We start from the raw sequence: 18,437 nt of genomic DNA, 5'->3' as shown, positions 1-18,437 counted from the left end.
CAGAAACGCCGCTTACCTTCCTGCCAGAGTGGTACCTATTTATCTACTCGCACCGGCATACTTTCAAACTGCTAGGTTGGCAGGAGCAGGGACCGAGCAATGGGAGCTCACCCCGTCGCGGGGATTTGAACCGCCGACCTTCTGATCGGCAAGTCCTAGGCTCTGTGGTTTAACCCACAGCGTCACCCCCGTCCCTAATTATGGACCTAATGGGTATCTAAAGCCATTTGCACATATCAAAATATGTATTTTATCAAAGTAATGGTTGAACTAAAATACAACTAAGTAGAAGTATATTAATAGTGAAAAACAATTAAGAAGAAGTGTATTAATGGCGAAACAATTACAGTGGACGCTCGGGTTGCGAACATGATCCGTGCGGGATGCTCGTTTGCAACCTGCAGCATTCGCAACCTGCGTCTGCGCACGAGCGGGTTGCGATTTGGTGCTTCTGCGTTTCTGCGGTACTTCCAGGTTTCTGCGGTTCGCAACCCGAAAAAATGCAACCCGAAGCGGCTGTAACCCGAGGTACGACTGCATTAAGCTCAAACTGTATGCAGGTTTTATTTTGTTTTTTATCTTATATTTTAGAAATGTACATCCAGGGGGTTTTCCGCCTTTACAGTGGTACCTCGGGTCAAGTACTTAATTGGTTCCGGAGGTCCGTTCTTAACCTGAGGTACCACTTTAGCTAATGGGGCCTCCTGCTGCTGCTGGAGCACGATTTCTGTTCTCATCCTGAAGCAAAGTTCTTAAGCCGAGGTACTATTTCTGGGTTAGCGGAGTCTGTAACCTGAAGCGTCTGTAACTTGAGGTACCACTGTAATTTTGGGGGGGCTCCCAAGATAGCGGGGCGCTAAGCTATAGCTTGTTTAGCTTATATACGTAAATCCAGCGAGTCGTAACGGCTCTTCAGCGACCCCGGCTCCTCCTCATTCGGACCCCCCACCTTTCCTTTTGACATTTGGGTCCCTGCCCCACTGACCATCCATTTACCACGTCGTCGTCCCCATATGTTTCTTATCACGTCAGGGTCTCCACCCCAGAGATCTTCCCCGGCTCCTCCTCCTCCTCCCCGCCCTGCCTGCTTTTGCCTCGCCTCCCTGACTCCGGCTGGCACGCCGCTGCCACGTGCGGAAGCCGCCGGCCCCAGACACGGGGCGGGCCACCCCACCGCCAGCCCTCCGCTCTCTCTCCCTCTCTCCCGTGCAGGCCACATGTAGCAGCCTGCGCCCTCGCTCCTCCCGGCCTGGCCAATGGGAGCGCGGGGCGGGGGGGGGATTGGGTGGAGCCGGAGCGCGGAGGGCCAATGGGGGCGCTGGGAACGCGGAGGCGGGGGAGGGCCGCGCTACAATGTATCCGCTGGGCGTTCCACGGGGGGCGGATGAAAGGCGGGCGGGGCGGGGCCCGGGCAGCACGTGCGGCGCCGCACGTGGCCGCGTGGCGCCTGCCCTGAGCCCGGCGCGCCTGGGCTCCTGCGCCCGCCTTGGTGGAGAGGCTGAGCCGGGAAGCCGGGAGCTCAGAGCCGCCGAGAGGAGCTGGTGAGTAGATCGCTGCGGAGGGAGCCTCCGCTTCGGAGCCGCGGCCCGGATCCTGCCGGCTGAGGGGCTCAGAGCCCTGATCCTGCTTTTATATATACTGTATATACTAATATATGTACTATATGTACTATATATTTATTATATACTATTCTGTAATACGAGTGTAAATACCTATGTATATATTATAGATGCTTTTAGAATTGAAGCAGGTTTTCTGCATCTGCGGAACATCGCGACCAAGGCGAGCTGCCTCTGGGCGTACGCAGAGTGCACTTTCTGATTTCAGAGCTTTCGGTGCAGTGGGGGGATACGGGAAGGCTGAGGGGCTCAGAGCCCTAATCCTGCTTTTATATATACTGTATATACTAATATATATGCTACTTGTTTATTATATACTGTTCTATAATACGAGGGTAAATACGTATGTGTATATTATAGATGATGCTTTTAGAATTGAAGCAGGTTTTCTCCATCTGCGGAACATTCGCGACGAAGGCGAGCTGCCTCTGAGCGCGTGCAGAGTGCACTTTCTGATTTGGGAAGCCGTAGCGTGGGAGGAGAAGGAATGCGGATTATCTCTTCGTTCCTTTCCTTTTCGGGAACTCGTCGGTCGTCTGGTCGTGTTTCCTACCTCTGCATTGGAGAGATCGGGGTCGGGGGCGGCGGATGAATCGGGGCCGGAGAAGGAAGCGAAAGGTCTCGAATTAGCGGTATTGGGGAGGATCGAGAGAAATTTATGTACAAAGCGCCCCCTTTTAGGTCATTAGGATTGGAATTGACATCTGAACTGACGTCACAATCATTTATGTCAGAAGAAAGTCGGTTTGAGTTCTGTCGGGCTTTGATTCCCAGGTTGGCCGGGGGTCTAGGATTGCATACCTACCCGGGAGTAAAGTCGAAATGGACGGCTAGCCAGCTTGGATCCTATGCAGCTACTCACTTATTTGTGGCTTGTTTAATTTTTGCAGCGTAGATATGTAATTTTTTTGAAATAATTGCAGTTGTGCTCAAAGAAAGGAATGCGATTTGACTTCGTTTGCAGAGCTTTGGGCCGCCCTCCCTATAAATGTGCAGATAGACTAGCGTCTGTTCTTTTTACTACGCCTTGTGCAAATAAAACGTTTTATTGCATGCTATAAACTTGCGAACACTAGTCATAAAATCTTAAGTCCTGCCTGGAAAAGGATTTGCAGGCTCTGTTGGGTTGATGTCTGCAGACTTCTTAATAATAATATGAGCATATTCTGGTATACCTTAAAAATTTGCCAGTCATTTAATGCTTTAGTGTCGCAGGTTTTGTCAGCAGATGCATAGATAACTTTCACTGATGCTAAAAGTATAGGTGGATCCTGACCTGTTTGCTGAAATTCTTTGCTTGCTGGCTCAAAAATAAGTCCAAATGGGTCCTGATCCCTGTGAATGGTTACAGACTCTTGCCTTTATTTGGCTTTGTGAAAACACCTTTTAAGATTTATTTGTGGGTATATATATATATATATATATATTAAATATTGGCTTTATAGCTATAGCAGCCTGCAAGTTCATCGATAGCCGCTTGCCTGTGGCGCTTAGGACCAGGCGACCAGACAGATAACATTTTTGCAAACTGGGAGAAAGTTTGGGTTCTGTGTGTTTCTCACACACATTCTCACTTTCCTGGCATGATCCGGGCAGTTCCAGGAATAGAGAGAGCTCACGGAAGTTGTTAGAGACATTCACAAGGATGGCATCTTGCGTTCGATGAATTCTACAGTTGGTGTCGTGTTGTTGATTTACTATTATTAAGTAATAATATTAACCTTCACTGCCACAAGATGTGGCAACAGCAGTGAGAGGTTAGATAAGTTAGTGTCTAATAATTTGATGAGCGGTTATTAACCAGAACAGCTAAGTAGAGCCTCTCTGTTCAGGAGCAGTTTAGCACTGAAGTCCAGCTACTCCTTTTCCATGACCCACTTGTGGGCTTTTTGGAAACAATTGGGGTTGGTGGCCGCTGTGGAAAAACAGGAAGCTAAGCTTTTTCCCTCGCAAGCTGTTGTAGTAGCAGCGGCAGAAAGGGCTCCTTCTTGTGCACCCGATCCTGTGCATGCTTACTCGGGAGTAAGCCCCCTTGCCTTCTTTGGAAACTCTTTGCACTGCCCTGCATCGCAGACTTCAAGCATGTTTTTACCCAGGAGTAAACCTCACTGGCTTCAGTGGGGCTTTCTCTGAAGTGTGCAGCTTTGCAGCAAAAAAAAAAAGTGTGCGCTTATTTATTTACTGATAAGTAAATCTCACCTATAGGATTTACTCCAAATTCTGTGCTCATTTTCTGGAATTTGACTGATACCTGATTTTTATCCTTATTTATCATGAGCATGCCAACCACCAGAAATAGGTAAGAAATTGAAGGTGGTTTGGGGGTCAGCCAGTACCTATCATTTTCCCAGCTCAGTGCTGGAATCTTGCAACTTCCAGCATCCCTGACAGAGGTCTGGGCTTGGTTGCAGCATTCCTGGAGCCTGTCTTGCCTCATATTCCCAGATATTGTAGGGTAGCCAGACAGATTTCCAGAGAGCAAGAGTTAGGGCACCCTGTTCTTTCTTTTTTGGTGTGCGTAAAATCAAATTTTGTGGCCCCTAGCCCCCTCCTCCTCCATGAATTTGCCCAATCCTCTTCTAAAGAGGGTTAGTGGCAATCGCTGCCTCATGTGGCAGCGAGTTCCACTGTTTATGTTCTGCACAAAGAAGAGCTTCTCTGATCTTCTTGGGCAACAGAGGGTTAAGCCACCTTCTGATTTGCTGATGAATGGATCTGATTTACTGGGAGGGCTGTATGCATGAATGGGGAACCGGGAAGCAAATGGCCAATGGGATTTGCAGCTTTGGTACCCAGGGAAAAGCAAGGCAAAAGGAGGATCGTTTTTAAAACAAATGTGTGTGGCAGAAAATCTCTGCCCCTTTGATAGTCTGGTTGCATTTGTCTGTTGGCTGTGCATCATCGGAGGCAGGAGGTGGGGGCACATGGTCTGCTTGCGTAGAGAGAAGCCCAGGCGCCCGGCTGATGTGCTCAGAGTCACTAGCCCATCCCAAACGCCCGCATTAAGTGCGCAGAGTTCCCTCGGACCAATGGCTTTCTTTCCGTAGGCGGAGAAATCGATAGCAGTGGCTTATCTCACGCCCCCGTGGGAAACTCGCAAGCAGAATTTGAACACAAGAGCAGCTCTCTCCCCTCCTGCGGTTTCCATAAACTGCTTTTAGAAGCATCCACCTGTGTTGTGACTAGGAGCCATCGGAAGCCCTCCCCTCCTCCTAAATTGCTGGCCCTTGTGGGAGGGAGTTCCATAGTTTAACTGAGTGAAGAAGGGCTTTCTATCTGTCCCGAATTCGAGTTCCGGTGTTCCGAGAGAGGAGAAGGGAGAAACCCGTTTCTCTGCCCACTTTCTCTGCACCGTGCATCATCGGTTCTGGGTTCGAGTCCTGAAGGCGTCTCCCGGAAGGGCTGGCTGGGAGACTCCCTCCCTGGAACCCTGGAGCGCTGTTGCCAGTCAGTGTCTGCTGAGCTGAGTGGACCCAGTGAGCTTCCTTTGCTCCTTTTTAAAGCTAGCCCTTTGCTCAGGATCCTGAGGACTAGAAACTTCGTTTATATCAATGGTTTTAACCTTACCCACCCGAGACTGTAAACTTTATCTCTCTGTCTGCTCAGTGCAACAAGGGTGGAGGGCATTTTCACAGGTGCATATCCTCCCTGCTAGGTAGGCCACTCAAAATCCAAAACCACAAGAGACCTGTCTATTTTACGGATCGGATAGGCTTATATCTTCGACCCCAGCGGGTGGAGAGAACCCAAAATATCTGAGGGGCATTGGGAAGGAGGGAGACCTCCCTGGAACGCCCCAGGTTGTCTCTACGCAGGAGTAAGCCCAGTGAAATCAAATACCCCTAACTTTAATTTGTCCATTTCGGTGGGTCTACTCTCGAGTAGGGCTTATTTGGAGCCTAAGCTCCGAGTTGCATTTCCCCCCTCCCATCTAGTGGGCAGCTGAGCTACCCACATTGGTTAACCACAGTGGGTCTACTCTGAGCAGGAGGAGCAGCTGTGGGAGGCTGCCCTCTGTTCTTTGAAACCTTGGCGGAGCCCAACTTGGCACCGATCCTTGACCTACTTTGACGGGATGCGTGGCCTGCCACGAGGCTGGCTGTTGTTCAGGAAGCGCGCCGCGGATCCAAACCCCTGGAGGACAGGGCGCGGGTGCAAATCTCTTCCTCCGCTTTTCAAGCAGGGCATCTTGCGTGCAGAAGTCGTGGCGTCACCGGGTTGTGGACGGAGAGGTGCGTGGCACCCTCTCCCCCCCCCCATACTCTGTGGGCTCTGCCCGGGTGGCTGTGCAGAAGATCTTCCCACAAGTGAGGGTGCAGCGACACCCCTTTGAGGTAGGGCTACAGCGGGTTGAGTTTCTCTCCCGACGCCAGAACGCTGGGAGATTCGGGGAGGATAGGAGAAAGGACTTCTTCGTGCAATTCAACTGCGGAACTCACTGCTACTGGAAGCAGCGACGCGCGCCAGCTCGGATGGTTTTCAGAGAAGATTGGACAAATTAAATGCAGGAAGTGAAGGCTACCGATGGCTGCCAGCCAGGGTGGCCGTGCTCTGTCAACACAGCTGGAGGCAGCGGTGCTTTTCAATGCTGGTTGATGGACGCTGCATTACTCCTGTGTTTGGGTCCTGTTTGAGGTTTCCCCTTGGGGCATCTGGTTGGTCACTGTGAGAACAGGAAGCTGGACTAGTTGAGTCACTGGACTGATTCAGCTCTTCCGGTGTTCTGATGGAACATCCAGGTCCAGGGGCAGTCTATCTCGTTTCCCAGCTTTTGGGGGGGTGTTTGGCCACTGTGAGACCAGGATGCTGGCCTGGATAGGCCGGTGGCCTGATCCAGCTTGCAAAATGGCTGCTTAGCCACTAAAAAAAAGTGCTTCCCCATCTTTTTAATGTGGTTATTTACATTTTATAAAGTCAGCTGGCCTGCACTGACTAAATTACTAAAGTAATTAGTAATTACTAATGTAATTACTAGTTTAGATTGGAGGGGCTGTCTTTTGAGGAATTACTTAAAACTTGGGCGCAGAATCCAAGTGTATTTTAATTTTTTTATATTGTTCTAATTCTACTAGAATGTAGTTACTTTTTAACCACTGTCTTTTCTACGTTTTTAGCTTTTTTAATACTTTATCTGTGTTCTTTTAATTTGTGCAAGCCCTCTTGAGCCCCATTCTGGGGGAAAGGCGGGATATAAACAAACATTTATTTTATTTGTTTCACGAGATTTACTCTGTTTGATCATCCAAAAAACCTCAGAGTGGTTTACCAAGGGGAGAAAACTTGTCAGTAAAGCAACTCTTTGCTGATTAATATTCAACATCCTTTTAAATGGTGTTTGTGGGAGTAGGGATAATGGGCTTGTTCTGTTCTTGTGATGCATATTTTGTTTTTATTTTGTGTTTTTGTGCTGTGAGCCACCCTGAGCTCTTCAGAGGAAGGGCGGTTTACGCATTTAATAAATGGGCAAAATAAATAAAACTGGGAATAAATAAACTAAAAAAACAGACTGGAACATGCCTTAGCATTCCACCTGCCTGTACAGAGGCTCGTCTAAACATAAAAAGGTTTTTAGCAGGCTCCAAAAAGAGCATTTGCCTGATGTCAACAGGCAGCGAGTTCCAAAAGTGCCATGTAAAAAATCGGTTATTGTTGTTACTAACAGTGCTAAATGTTTTCTTAACTGCCTGTCCGCAAGCTGCGCTGGTTAACTTTTCCCATGTCTTTCCTTTGCCGCAGATATATCTCAATGGCAGCCATGGATTCTTCCTCAAAGAGCGTCTCTTCCGGAGAGTCTGTGTACTCCGTCGAAAGCGCCACGAGCGAGGACGACGACGACCGCAGCGCCGACTTTGACGTCTTCTCGGATGGCGGGAGCGACGCGGAGAAGGAGTCGGGGCCCCTGAAGCACCGTAGCAGTGCCTACCCAGGCCGGCAGCCTTTCCTTTTCTCCCCGCAACCGCTGGGGCGGACTACTCCAAGCCTGCCTTGCCGGGAGCGCAATTGCCGGACGAGGAAGCCGCTTGGCTTGCTGGCTGCGGCCAGACTGCGGCCTACGGGACCTTGCTGCCATCACCCGGCGGCCCTCGACGAGGCGTACTATAGCCGCTTGGTGGATACGGACGGCGGCCTGCGGAGGAATCCCGCTGGCCGGAGACGGGCAGAGAGCGGCAGGTGCCAGAATGGGGGCGTCCAGCCCCACCCATACGCAGCGCAGCCGCCTCTCCGTGGAGTAAAGAGGCAGAGGAACCATGTGGCGGACCGCGAGGACGTACGCTCTCCTTGCTGGACCGAGAGAGACCATATCTTTGCACAGAAGGTCAGTGGCCAAAGATGGCGGAGTCAGTCGATTCACAAAATCAAAATGCAAGCTTCTAGTCCCCAGGATGGGCGGGGAGCGCATAGGTGATGCTAGGTGATACAGTGATAGGTGATGCTAGGTGATACAGTGGTACCTCAGGTTACATACGCTTCAGGTTACAGACTCCGCTAACCCAGAAATAGTGCTTCAGGTTAAGAACTTTGCTTCAGGATGAGAACAGAAATCGGGCTCCGGCGGAGTGGCAGCAGCAGGAGGCCCCTTTAGCTAAAGTGGTGCTTCAGGTTAAGAACAGTTTCAGGTTAAGTACGGACCTCCGGAACGAATCAAGTACTTAACCCGAGGTACCACTGTGTATCACAATGTTGGAAGACAGATAAATTCGTTTCTTGGATCTCAAACGCCTTGGCTTCCGAACGATCAAAACCCGGAAGTGAATGTTCCGGTTTTTGAACGTTCTTTTGGGAGCCAAATGTCCAACGCGGCTTCCGATTGGCTGCAGGAGCTTCCTGCAGCTGATCAGAAGCCGCGCTTCGGTTTCCGAACATTTTGGAAGTCGGATGGAGTTCCAGAACTGATTCTGCTCAACTTCCAAGGTACGGCTGTATTGCCCAGCCATTGGCGATGCCAAGCGATATCATAACAGCGAGAGAGGGCATCGTGATCAGGATTTGTCGTGCTTACGGGGTTGAGCGTCCTAGGTGCAATTTTCCTGTCTCCGTAACTAAGAGGAGGTGCTTAGTTATAAAAAATAAATGAGAATGAACGTGCTTGGTAGTAAAATCAATTTAAAAATCAACTTTAAAAATTAGTTAGTGCCGTATATGTCATGTAAAGAAAGGAGAAACCATTCTCATTTTCCTCAATTTGTGCACGTTGTAGAGGACCCATTACTTTGCATTTCTTAGAATTGTGGATTTGCAGAGTGTGAAGGGACACCCAGGGGTCATCTATTCCAACCCCTACAATGCACCGGGTTGGTCCCTGAATTACAGGTTCCTGCCTGGTTCAGCCTGCTGACACTTCTCTCCTTTTCTCCCCCCGTTTTCCACAGTGCTTGGAACTCCAGGGCTTCATTCATCCGTTGGTGGAGCTTCTCAACCGGCTGAAGATGGGCCGCTTCGACCGAGGTAAGAAAGTCTGGCAGCTGGATGTTTTGAGTTGTTGAGGAAATTCAGCTTCCCCTTCCCCGCCCCTCTTCTGTTGGTTCGGATTTGAGCATCTGTTTGTGTTTGTGTGGTCGCCAGCCAGGTGTGGGGCAAGGCTTCAAATGTGAGGTGTACAATGAATCGTCTCCACTTTGGAACTCCCTGCCACTTGAATATCAGGCCGGCACTTTCACTGCACTCTTTTCGGTGCCTGCTGAAAACGTTTTTGTTTAGACAAGCCTAGATCCTGACATGCAGTACGTTGAGACTCCTTCTAATCTGGTTTTAGTCAATGTCGTTTTAACTTTTTGAAAGCCTTAGAATTCAGCCTTTGTCAACCTGTGGGTCCCCAGATGCTGTTGAACTACAACTCCCATCACCCCTAGCTAACAAGGCCAGAGCTCAGGGATGATGGGAGTTGTAGTCCAAAAACATCTGGGCACCCACGGGTTGAGAACAGCTGCCTTAGATTGTTGTTAACCTTTTAAAAAAAATTGTAGACCACTTTGAGGGGTCCCCCCCCCGTCATAGAATTCTAGAGTTGGGATCCCCCAAAAGTCCTCTAGTCCAACCCCTGCAGTGCGTTGGTTCTGTAAATCCTATAAAATAATTAAAAAGGTAGCATCAGTTTAGTGACATGTGCTGTAAGCTCTTCCTTCCTGTTGGCTGGACTTGGAGCCACCCACAGAAAACTTGTAGAGTTCTACGATCCCGTTTGGGGGATGAAAGGGAATCTTTTTGCAAGGCCGCCCTGGAAGATTCTCAGTTCTGTTCTTCAGTTTGCTGCCTTAAAAGCTCCAAAGGGCACAGGAAGCTGTCTCACCAAGAGTCAGGCCGCCGCACCATCTAGCTAGTGCCATCTACACTGACTGGCAGCAGCCCTCCAGGGCTTTTGGGGGTCTCACAGTTTTGCCAGTGCTATTGCAAGAGAGGTGAGCAGGGTTCGCAAACGCTTTCCCTGTTTCTCTGCAAGGGAAGAATAGGAGAAGTGCAGAGTGTCAGAGGAGGATAAGAGGAAAGGTCTTTTTTGAGGGGTGGGGTGTAAAGAAAAAAAGTAAGGATTTAGCCATTGTCATTCCCCTGAGGGAAGTTACGCCGAAAAGTTTTGCAACCTGGTTTTCGTTGCGGAGGTGAATCCAGGTGTGCGGCCCTCAGAGCTTCTGTTTCTGGCCCTCGGGACGCTCCCCGAGGCCATGGCACCCTCCCAGCCCTGGGCTTTCTCCCCTGTCCTGTAGCATTTTTGCCTGGCTTGGAAATCCGCCCTTCAGCTCTGAGGATGCAGCTACAGCTGCCTGATGGAAGTGTGTGTACTAGCTAGTCTAAATTCACACCCCTGGCTGGGAATGTCCCCAGACTGCAGCCTTGGGAAAGCTGCTGCCAGTCTGTGCAGGCAGTATTAAGGTAGTTGAGCAAAGCTTCTGTATAATACAGCTTCCTATCTTAAATCTGAACCATGAGGACTAGAAACTTGCTTTATGTTTAAGGAAAGAGCTGTAGGTCAGTGGGAGAGCATCACACCTAGAGTCCGACTCGGCAGGAGGCAGCGTCCTCTGTTCCCAATTCAACCAGCCCTGCCTTCATGAGGACTAGAACCATGCTGTTATTTTGTGGCGAGACCCTGGGGAGTTGCTTCTGGTCAGTGCCAACAACACTCAGCTAGGTAGGCCCGAGGATCTGACTCTTGTCTTGAGGCAGATAGCTCCCAGTGGCCTCTCAGCAGGTGTTGCCAGCTGAGCAGATGCAACATTTCCACATTGCAGGGGCCTTCATTGCGTATCTTTAGGTGCCTGGCAAAAACGTTCCTCTGGCGCTGTGGGTTAAACCACAGAGCCTAGGACTTGCCGATCAGAAGGTCGGCTGTTCGAATCCCCGTGATGCGGTGAGCTCCCGTTGCTCGGTCCCTGCTCCTGCCAACCTAGCAGTTCGAAAGCACGTCAAAGTGCAAGTAGATAAATAGGTACCACTCTGGCGGGAAGGTAAATGGCGTTTCCGTGCGCTGCTCTGGTTCACCAGAAGCGGCTTAGTCATGCTGGCCACATGACCCGGAAGCTATACACTGGCTCCCTCGGCCAGGAAAGCGAGATGAGCGCCGTAACCCCAGAGTCAGCCATGACTGGACCTAATGGTCAGGGGTCCCTTTACCTTTTTATAACCAGACTTTGGGCTGAACAATAGCCTTTTAAATGAATTTGTGGGAGGGGGGCAGTATTGGTTTGTTCTTCTTCCGTTGCATATTTTGTGTTCTCATTTCTGTTCTGGGCTGCAATATGCAAAATTAATAAAGAATAATAGTAATAATAAGAATTCCGGCATGGCAGGGGCTGGGATATCTTCCAACTCATGCACTGCCTGCTCCCATTCCTCAGATGGTAAATTTCGGGGTCTGTAAGGGGACAGTTTTTTGATGGGGGGTGCAGTGGGTGAGTCCCCCGGATGCTTGCTTTAACATGATGCTTCCTGTCTCTGCCTCTGTGAACCTTTATTGATCAGGAGAGAGACTTTGAATGCCCAAGAAAGGTAGACTAATCTCTCTTTCTCTCTATCTTTGATTTTTCCAGGGCTAAGCAGTTTCCAGCAGAGCGTAGCCATGGACCGCATCCAGCGCATCATTGGCGTTCTCCAGAAACCAGAAATGGGGTAAGAACCTTGCTGCAAAGGGAGAGGAAGGAATCCCCTCCGGTTAGGCATTTAAAGGCTGATTTAACCTTTAAAAGGGAGGGACTTCCGTAGTCATAGTTTACGCTCTTTGTGGAGAAGTGCTTTTCCCCCCCAATCATTGAATTTGTTGAATCGCCAAGAGTTCTAGTCTTACGAGAAAGGGAGGAAAACACTCCTCTGCCCACTTCCTCCATGCCATGCAATTCCCCTAAAAATAATAGCAAGGTTCTAGTCCTCATGGTATGAAACAATGGACCGATTCAATGAGGAAGTGTGGGATTCGCCTGACGCTGAGTCACGCTCTTGATCCATCTTTCTCAAGAGTTTCCCAAACTTGGGTCTCCAGCTGTTTATGGACTACAGCTCCCATCATCCCTGGCTAGCAGGTCAAGGATGATGGGAATTGTAGTCCAGAAACAGCTAGAGACCCAAGTTTGGAAAATCCTGATTTACCCATTGTTGCCAACTGTGTGACATGACAGCTGCTCTTCAGAGCTTCTGGCTGCCTGACCCAGGTGTTTACGAACTTGTTCTCCTTTTTCCCTTTCCAGGGAGCGTTACCTGGGCACTCTGCTGCAGGTCGAGAGGATGCTGAAACTCTGGTTCCCTCACATCGCCGTGAGGAATGCGTGCGCTGACTGCGGTGTGGCCGCAACGCAGGATTCGTGCGATACAGCCGAGGTGAGATACAGCAGACTCTTCTCCTTCCTCTTTCCTGTATTTCTTTTGAGCTGGGTTGAGGAAAAATAATCAGCCACTATCTTGAATCCATTGGTTCAGGTCTTAGGTTCTGGAGCAGCAGAAACAGGCTTGCTCCATCTTCCCTGGAACAACCTTTTACGTGTTCTTCTTCTCCAGACTAAACATACCCAACTCCCTCAACTGCACAGACATTAATATATGGGATACAGAACTCCTCTTGCTGAAATAAAATGTGTTAATACAAATGGAAGTCAAAAACTCTGTAGTTGTTAATAAGGGATTAAGATCAAGACTGAATGTAATTGGATTAATTAAAATTTCGGAAGCAGAGTGAAATAAAATCATCTCACTTTGAAATCTAGCACGCGGGAGGCCACACAAAATGTATAATTGGCTTTATGATTGATATATATTTGAATTGCAATCTGAGATTGATAAAGACTGAAGGCAGACCTGTTTCGGGAAGTTTTTAATGTGTGACGTTTTGTTGTATTTTTAATATTTTGTTGGAAGCCGCCCAGAGTGGCTGGGGAAAGACGGCCAGATGGGTGGGGTATAAATAATAAATTATTATTAATATTATTATTATTAATTATAAAATGTGGTTTATATTGGATTTTAGTAATGGCTGGGGAAACACAGCCAGATGGGCAGGGTATAAATACCTTCTTCTTCTTCTTCTTCTTCTTCTTCTTCTTCCTATTATTATTATTATTATTATTATTATTATAATAATAATAATAATAAAATGTGGTTTATATTGGATTTTAGTACTCTAAAATTGATAAAAAATTGCAGGTATTTACATAAAAAGGCTTGATCTTGGCCTGATCCAACAAGCTCTACTTAGATTCTCAGTCTTGTGCCTCTCAACCTCTGACGCCATGTTGTTTTTCCTCTTGTGTAGCAGTCATCCATGGAGGAGAACCTCCCCGAAACCCGGCTGCCGTCCGGCCAGGGCCCAGCGCAAAGCCCCCCCACGGAGGAACTCCACCAGACGCACCTCGGGGACCTGGTTTCCCCCGGTGACAAAACCACCGCTCCACTGGGGGAGTCTCCTCGCTTCCTGGGCGGCGACTGGCCCGCCATGAACTTGACGTGGATTCACACCTCGCCCATTTCGACGCCCCCCTTGGGGAACGCGGATGTGGGCCGGGCCAGTTCCGTCTTTGGGCAGACCCTGCTGGCACCGAACTGCACTGCCTACGGGCTCGTCGTCTTCCTCCAGAACAACCCCTATGGCCGCCCCACCTCCTCAACGCCCGCCCATCTCTCCATGAGCTGCCGCCACACCGACAGGCTGAACCCGGGCCCAAGGGAGCCCCCTCGGTGTCAGAGCCTTCCAGGCGCAATGGCGGCGGGCAGCTGCCTTGGGCAAGGGCCCCATAGCGGCTTCTCTCGGTCTCTGCCCCACTTGCCTACATCGGGCGAGGGCCACATGGCGACCAGCGACGGAAGACCCGCCTACCACTGCGATTCCTGATGCCCGCCTGGCAGGCATCTCCCAAAATGTGTGAATTTTATTTTATTTCTCCATCCCATTCTCCCCTTCCCTTTTTACAAATGTTCTGCCTTTTCTTTTTTAACTTAAAAGCATTTCATGTGTGTCGGAGGGGCAACGCCATAGCCTGGTTCCCGTTCGCCAGGACAGGAGTGGCACATGTTTGGTTTCAATAAAAGGCACCGCAAATGGTTGCCAAATGAGATTTTGTTATGTGTGTTGCTTTCTCTCTCTTGACCTGCACTGTTTGTGCATCACCTGCAAACCTACTTATTCAAAAAAAAACATGCTTTTCCTGAGTGTTCAGAGCAACTAGGTTTCCTTGGAATAAAAGAAAAAAACAACAACAACTTGAACTTGGCTCAGTAGCAAATCTGCAACCAGTGCAGATTTCTTATCCCCACCAATATATTTTATTCAGATTTGAAGGAAAATCATAGAAACGTTCAGGGACACAGGTGGCGCTGTGGGTTAAACCAAAGAGCCGAGGGCTTGCAGATCAGAAGGTCGGCAGTTCGAATCCCCACGACGGGGTGAGCTCCCGTTGCTCAGTCCCTGCTCCTGCCAACCTAGTAGTTCGAAAACACGTCAAAGTGCAAGTAGATAAATAGGTACCGCTCCAGCGGGAAGGTAAACGGCGTTTCCGTGCGCTGCTCTGGTTCGCCAGAAGCGGCTTAGTCATGCTGGCCACATGACCCGGAAGCTGTACGCCGGCTCCCTCGGCCAATAAAGCGAGATGAGTGCCGCAACCCCAGAGTCGGCCACGACTGGACCTAATAGTCAGGGGTCCCTTTGCCTTTACCTTTAATAGAAACGTTAAGATGGAATATCCAATATATTTTTATTTAAAGAGAAAAAAGGTAATCTTAAATAAAAACACAAATCAAAAGGGGGGGGGGGAGAAGGATGAAAAGCAGAGGGGGGAGGAGGAAACAAAGGAAAAGAGGGAAGGAAACTTCCAGTTCTCTTGTTAGCTATATGGAGAAAATTATTCAAAACATCCAAAATAACACCTAACAGTTCCTCTTTCTATGAACCAATATTTTCTTCTTTCCCCAAACCCCCAGATATAAGTTTTTTTCATGCAAAAAGTCTATAAGGAGTTTCCAATCTTTGGTAAAAGTTGACAATGACTTTTCTCGTGATTAAACAACTTTGCCACTTTAGCTAAATCCAACCATTTTAACAATGGTTTGACCACTGATTTCCGAGCAGAGATGTTGGATGCTGAGGAGGCCCCACTCCTGTCAGCAATTACGCTGCAGCATTCTGCAACCTGCACTAACCTGTGCTCTAGTTTTTAAAACGCATTTTAGGAAGGGGATGGAGGCGGGGTGTGGAATTTGGATTCTCCCTCAAGACAAAAGTCCTGCGGTGTGTGTGTCCGTGTCCGCCCCAGTTGCAAAACTGCCTGGCTTACTGTTGTTTCCCAAACACACACGTGCTCTCTTCTCGGCTTCCAGAAAGATCTCCAGCTAGTTAGTTTCTGTGGCAACACTTTGCTCCCAAGCTTACATAACAAAGCAGATACTTAACAGAGCCAGTTTAAGCTATTTATGCAACAAAAGAATTGGTCTGGACCAGGGACCAGGCATGTCCAAAGTCTGTTTCCGGAGGCAGTCAGTTTAATCCGGCCCCTGTGACAGTTTTATTGCCTGGGGTAAAATCCTAAAAAAAAAACAACAACAACTTTGGGGTAAAATCATAAAAAAGGTCAACAGCTTCAATCCTAAAAAAAGGTTAATATCTTTGGTCAGCCCTCACGGCCCTTCACTTCATCAAATCTGGCCCTCTGAAAAAAGTTTGGACACCACTGGCTGGACATTCTAGCTCCCCCCCCCCAACAAAAACCATTGTATTTATACAAACCACAGGTGTAGGTGCAGGGTGGGAGGAATGCCAGAAAGGTAAAGGGACCCCTGACCGTTAAGTCTAGTCGCGGATGACTGGGGTTGCGGTGCTCATCTCGCTTTACTGGCTGAGAGAGCCGGCGTTTGTCCGCAGACAGCTTCTGGGTCATGTGGCCAGCATGACTAAGCCGCTTCTGGCGAAACAGAGCAGCGCACGGAAACGCCGTTTACCTTCCCGCTGGAGCGGTACCTATTTATCTACTTGCATTTTGACGTGCTTTCAAACTGCTAGGTTGGCAGGAGCACGGACCGAGCAACGGGAGCTCACCCTGTCGCGGGGATTCGAACCGCCGACCTTCCGATCGGCAAGCCCTAGGCTCTGTGGTTTAGACCACAGCGCCACCCGTGTCCCTCAAACACAACCTCAAAATATTTCACACACTGACTAGCCTTTTTGTAATTAGTGTGTTACCTGCTTATGTTTTTTCCCAGGTCTAGGGAGGACAATTAGTGGAGCAGGTTAGTTGAGCAGGCGGGTGCCATGGCAATGTGGGTTCCTCTCCTCCCCAAGGGAAAAAGGTGGTTCTTTTGTAGATAAGGCTCCAAAAAGCTGCACGTCTCTGGATGCAAAGGCAGGCTTCTCCCCACCTGTCTCTTGGGATGCACCTGGTGTGCAAAGGTGCTCACCTGTGGTGCTGCTGCTGCGGAAAGGTGTACATTTTTTTCCTTTTTTTTGTTTTCCAAATTTATAACAAACATATCCACAAACATAAAAAGAAGACATCAAAAAGAAAAAAAAAGACAAGCAAACAAACATATATCTTGACTGTAAAAATTCCACTTGTGTTATCATTGTTAAGTGACTTCCTCAAATCCCCCTGGCTGAGTTTCCATATAAATCATTGTAACAGTTTTCCAAAACTGAGTTCACATAAAATTTACCTAGTCCATTAACATCTTTCTTTATTTTCATTTTAACTTTTATCCATAGTATTCTATGACATCACATATTTAAATCCTAGGCCAATCTGATACCCGCAAGTGTTTCTATTTAAGTTATTTTAACATATTTAACTAAATAGTCTTTAATTTCTTCCATTCCTCCTGATACTCCTCCTCCTTCTGGTCGCGGACTCTTCCGGTCAGGTCGGCTAGCTCCGAAAAATCCATCATCTTCCTCTGCCATTCCTCCACTGTTGGTATTTCTTGTGATTTCCAGTTTTTGGCCAACAAAACTCTAGCTGCAGTTGTGACATACAAAAACAATCTAACATCTTTCTTGGGCAATTCCAAACCTATTATTCCAAGTAGAAAGGCCTCTGGTTTCTTAATAAATGTATATTTCAACATTTTTTTCAATTCATTATAAATCTTCTCCCAGAAGTCTTTCACCTTGGGGCAAGTCCACCACATATGGTAAAAGGTACCTTCTTTTTCTTTACATTTCCAACATAGATTATCACTCTTGTGGTAAATCTTTGCTAGTTTTACAGGGGTTAAGTACCATCTATACATCATTTTCATAACATTTTCCTTTAACACTGTACATGCAGTGAACTTGACCCCTGCGGAAAGGGGTACATTAGCCTCCAAGCTTTGCAGGAGAATCCCAGGCTCCCCCAGCTGGTTAGGTGTGGCGAGTTTAAAAATGGCCTTGGAAGTGACCAACTTGGGCTTCCCTGCTATGGCTGCTGATCTCTCATTCTCCGTGGTAGCGAGGGGGCGGGGGGAGGATTGTGCATGCCGTGGGTCAATAGGAGCCTGGACCAATCACAGTGGGGCAGAATTGAGAGGACAGGCACCCATAAACCCAGAGTATCCAATCAGAGGAGTCTGCTTCCTGCCACTCTGTATGACGTCCTGTCCTCTGAGACTTGAATTCTGCCCCTTACCTGGGTTGGGCGCATTGCAAAGGGCGCTTCCCTGGGAATTTTGTTCCACCTTTGGGGTGGGGGAGAAATTGGATTCAGCTTGCATTTCAAAGCAAACCACCCTAATTAGATGTTTCGGGAACAAGCGGAGAACTGAAACTCGGCTGTCCTTTGAAATCTGCACGCTTCTGAATTTTGCAAGCCCAGTAATGCGTACAAAACGCCCCCACAGAATATCCTGTTGCACTTACAAATTCCTAGATTTGTGATAAGAATGTACACAAAATGCATTATATTACAGGATATTGCTATGCAAAATGGTGCCTTTTCAGGCAAAATTGCATCCCAAAATATGTGTCTTGGTAGTGGTGGTGAATTGCATTTAAATGAGTTTTCTTTCATTCATTTATTTCATAAACTTGATGCACTTCTTGATTGTTTAAAAATAAAAATCCTCAAAGCGGTTTACAAAGAGAATAAAACATTATCAGTAAAACCAACTCTTTAAAACATTCAAAAGATAAAATCAGCAATAAACTAAAAGCTGATTAAAACTTACCTCCACATTTTACGTGTCTGGGAGGCCTGCCTAAACAAAAATGTTTTGAGCATACACCAAAAAGTCCAGTGAAGCTGCTTGCCTGATATATAGTTTAGAGGTCCCGGGCCCTGCCAGAGGCCTTTCTCTTGGGCATAGTCGGCCAATTGGTACCAAAGAAGGATAGAACTTTCTTTATGTACGCAACAACAGCAGCAAGAATACTCATCGCAA

General features: G+C 48.2%; 1 protein-coding gene across 2 annotated transcripts; it reads left to right on the top strand.

Moving 5' to 3' along the window:
* Positions 1-1,461: 1,461 nt before the first annotated feature.
* Positions 1,462-14,147, top strand: CIART (circadian associated repressor of transcription). 2 transcript variants are annotated; one of them, XM_083591308.1, is made up of 6 exons: positions 1,462-1,541; positions 7,356-7,935; positions 8,990-9,065; positions 11,642-11,720; positions 12,293-12,422; positions 13,351-14,147. In XM_083591308.1, the coding sequence occupies exons 2-6, from the start codon at positions 7,366-7,368 to the stop codon at positions 13,924-13,926; spliced, it is 1,431 nt and encodes a 476-aa protein (XP_083447434.1). In that variant the 5' UTR covers positions 1,462-1,541; positions 7,356-7,365; the 3' UTR covers positions 13,927-14,147. The 2 variants fall into 2 exon arrangements, with proteins under 2 accessions (XP_083447434.1, XP_083447433.1); XM_083591307.1 differs by lacking the exon at positions 1,462-1,541 and adding an exon at positions 3,898-3,918.
* Positions 14,148-18,437: the final 4,290 nt, after the last annotated feature.

The sequence above is a fragment of the Podarcis filfolensis genome (genome assembly GCF_964270895.1).
Source record: "Podarcis filfolensis genome assembly, chromosome: 16".
Taxonomy (NCBI): Eukaryota; Metazoa; Chordata; class Lepidosauria; order Squamata; family Lacertidae; genus Podarcis; species Podarcis filfolensis.
The sequence above is the reverse complement of the archived record's forward strand: the minus strand, read 5'-3'. Positions and strand labels throughout refer to the sequence as shown.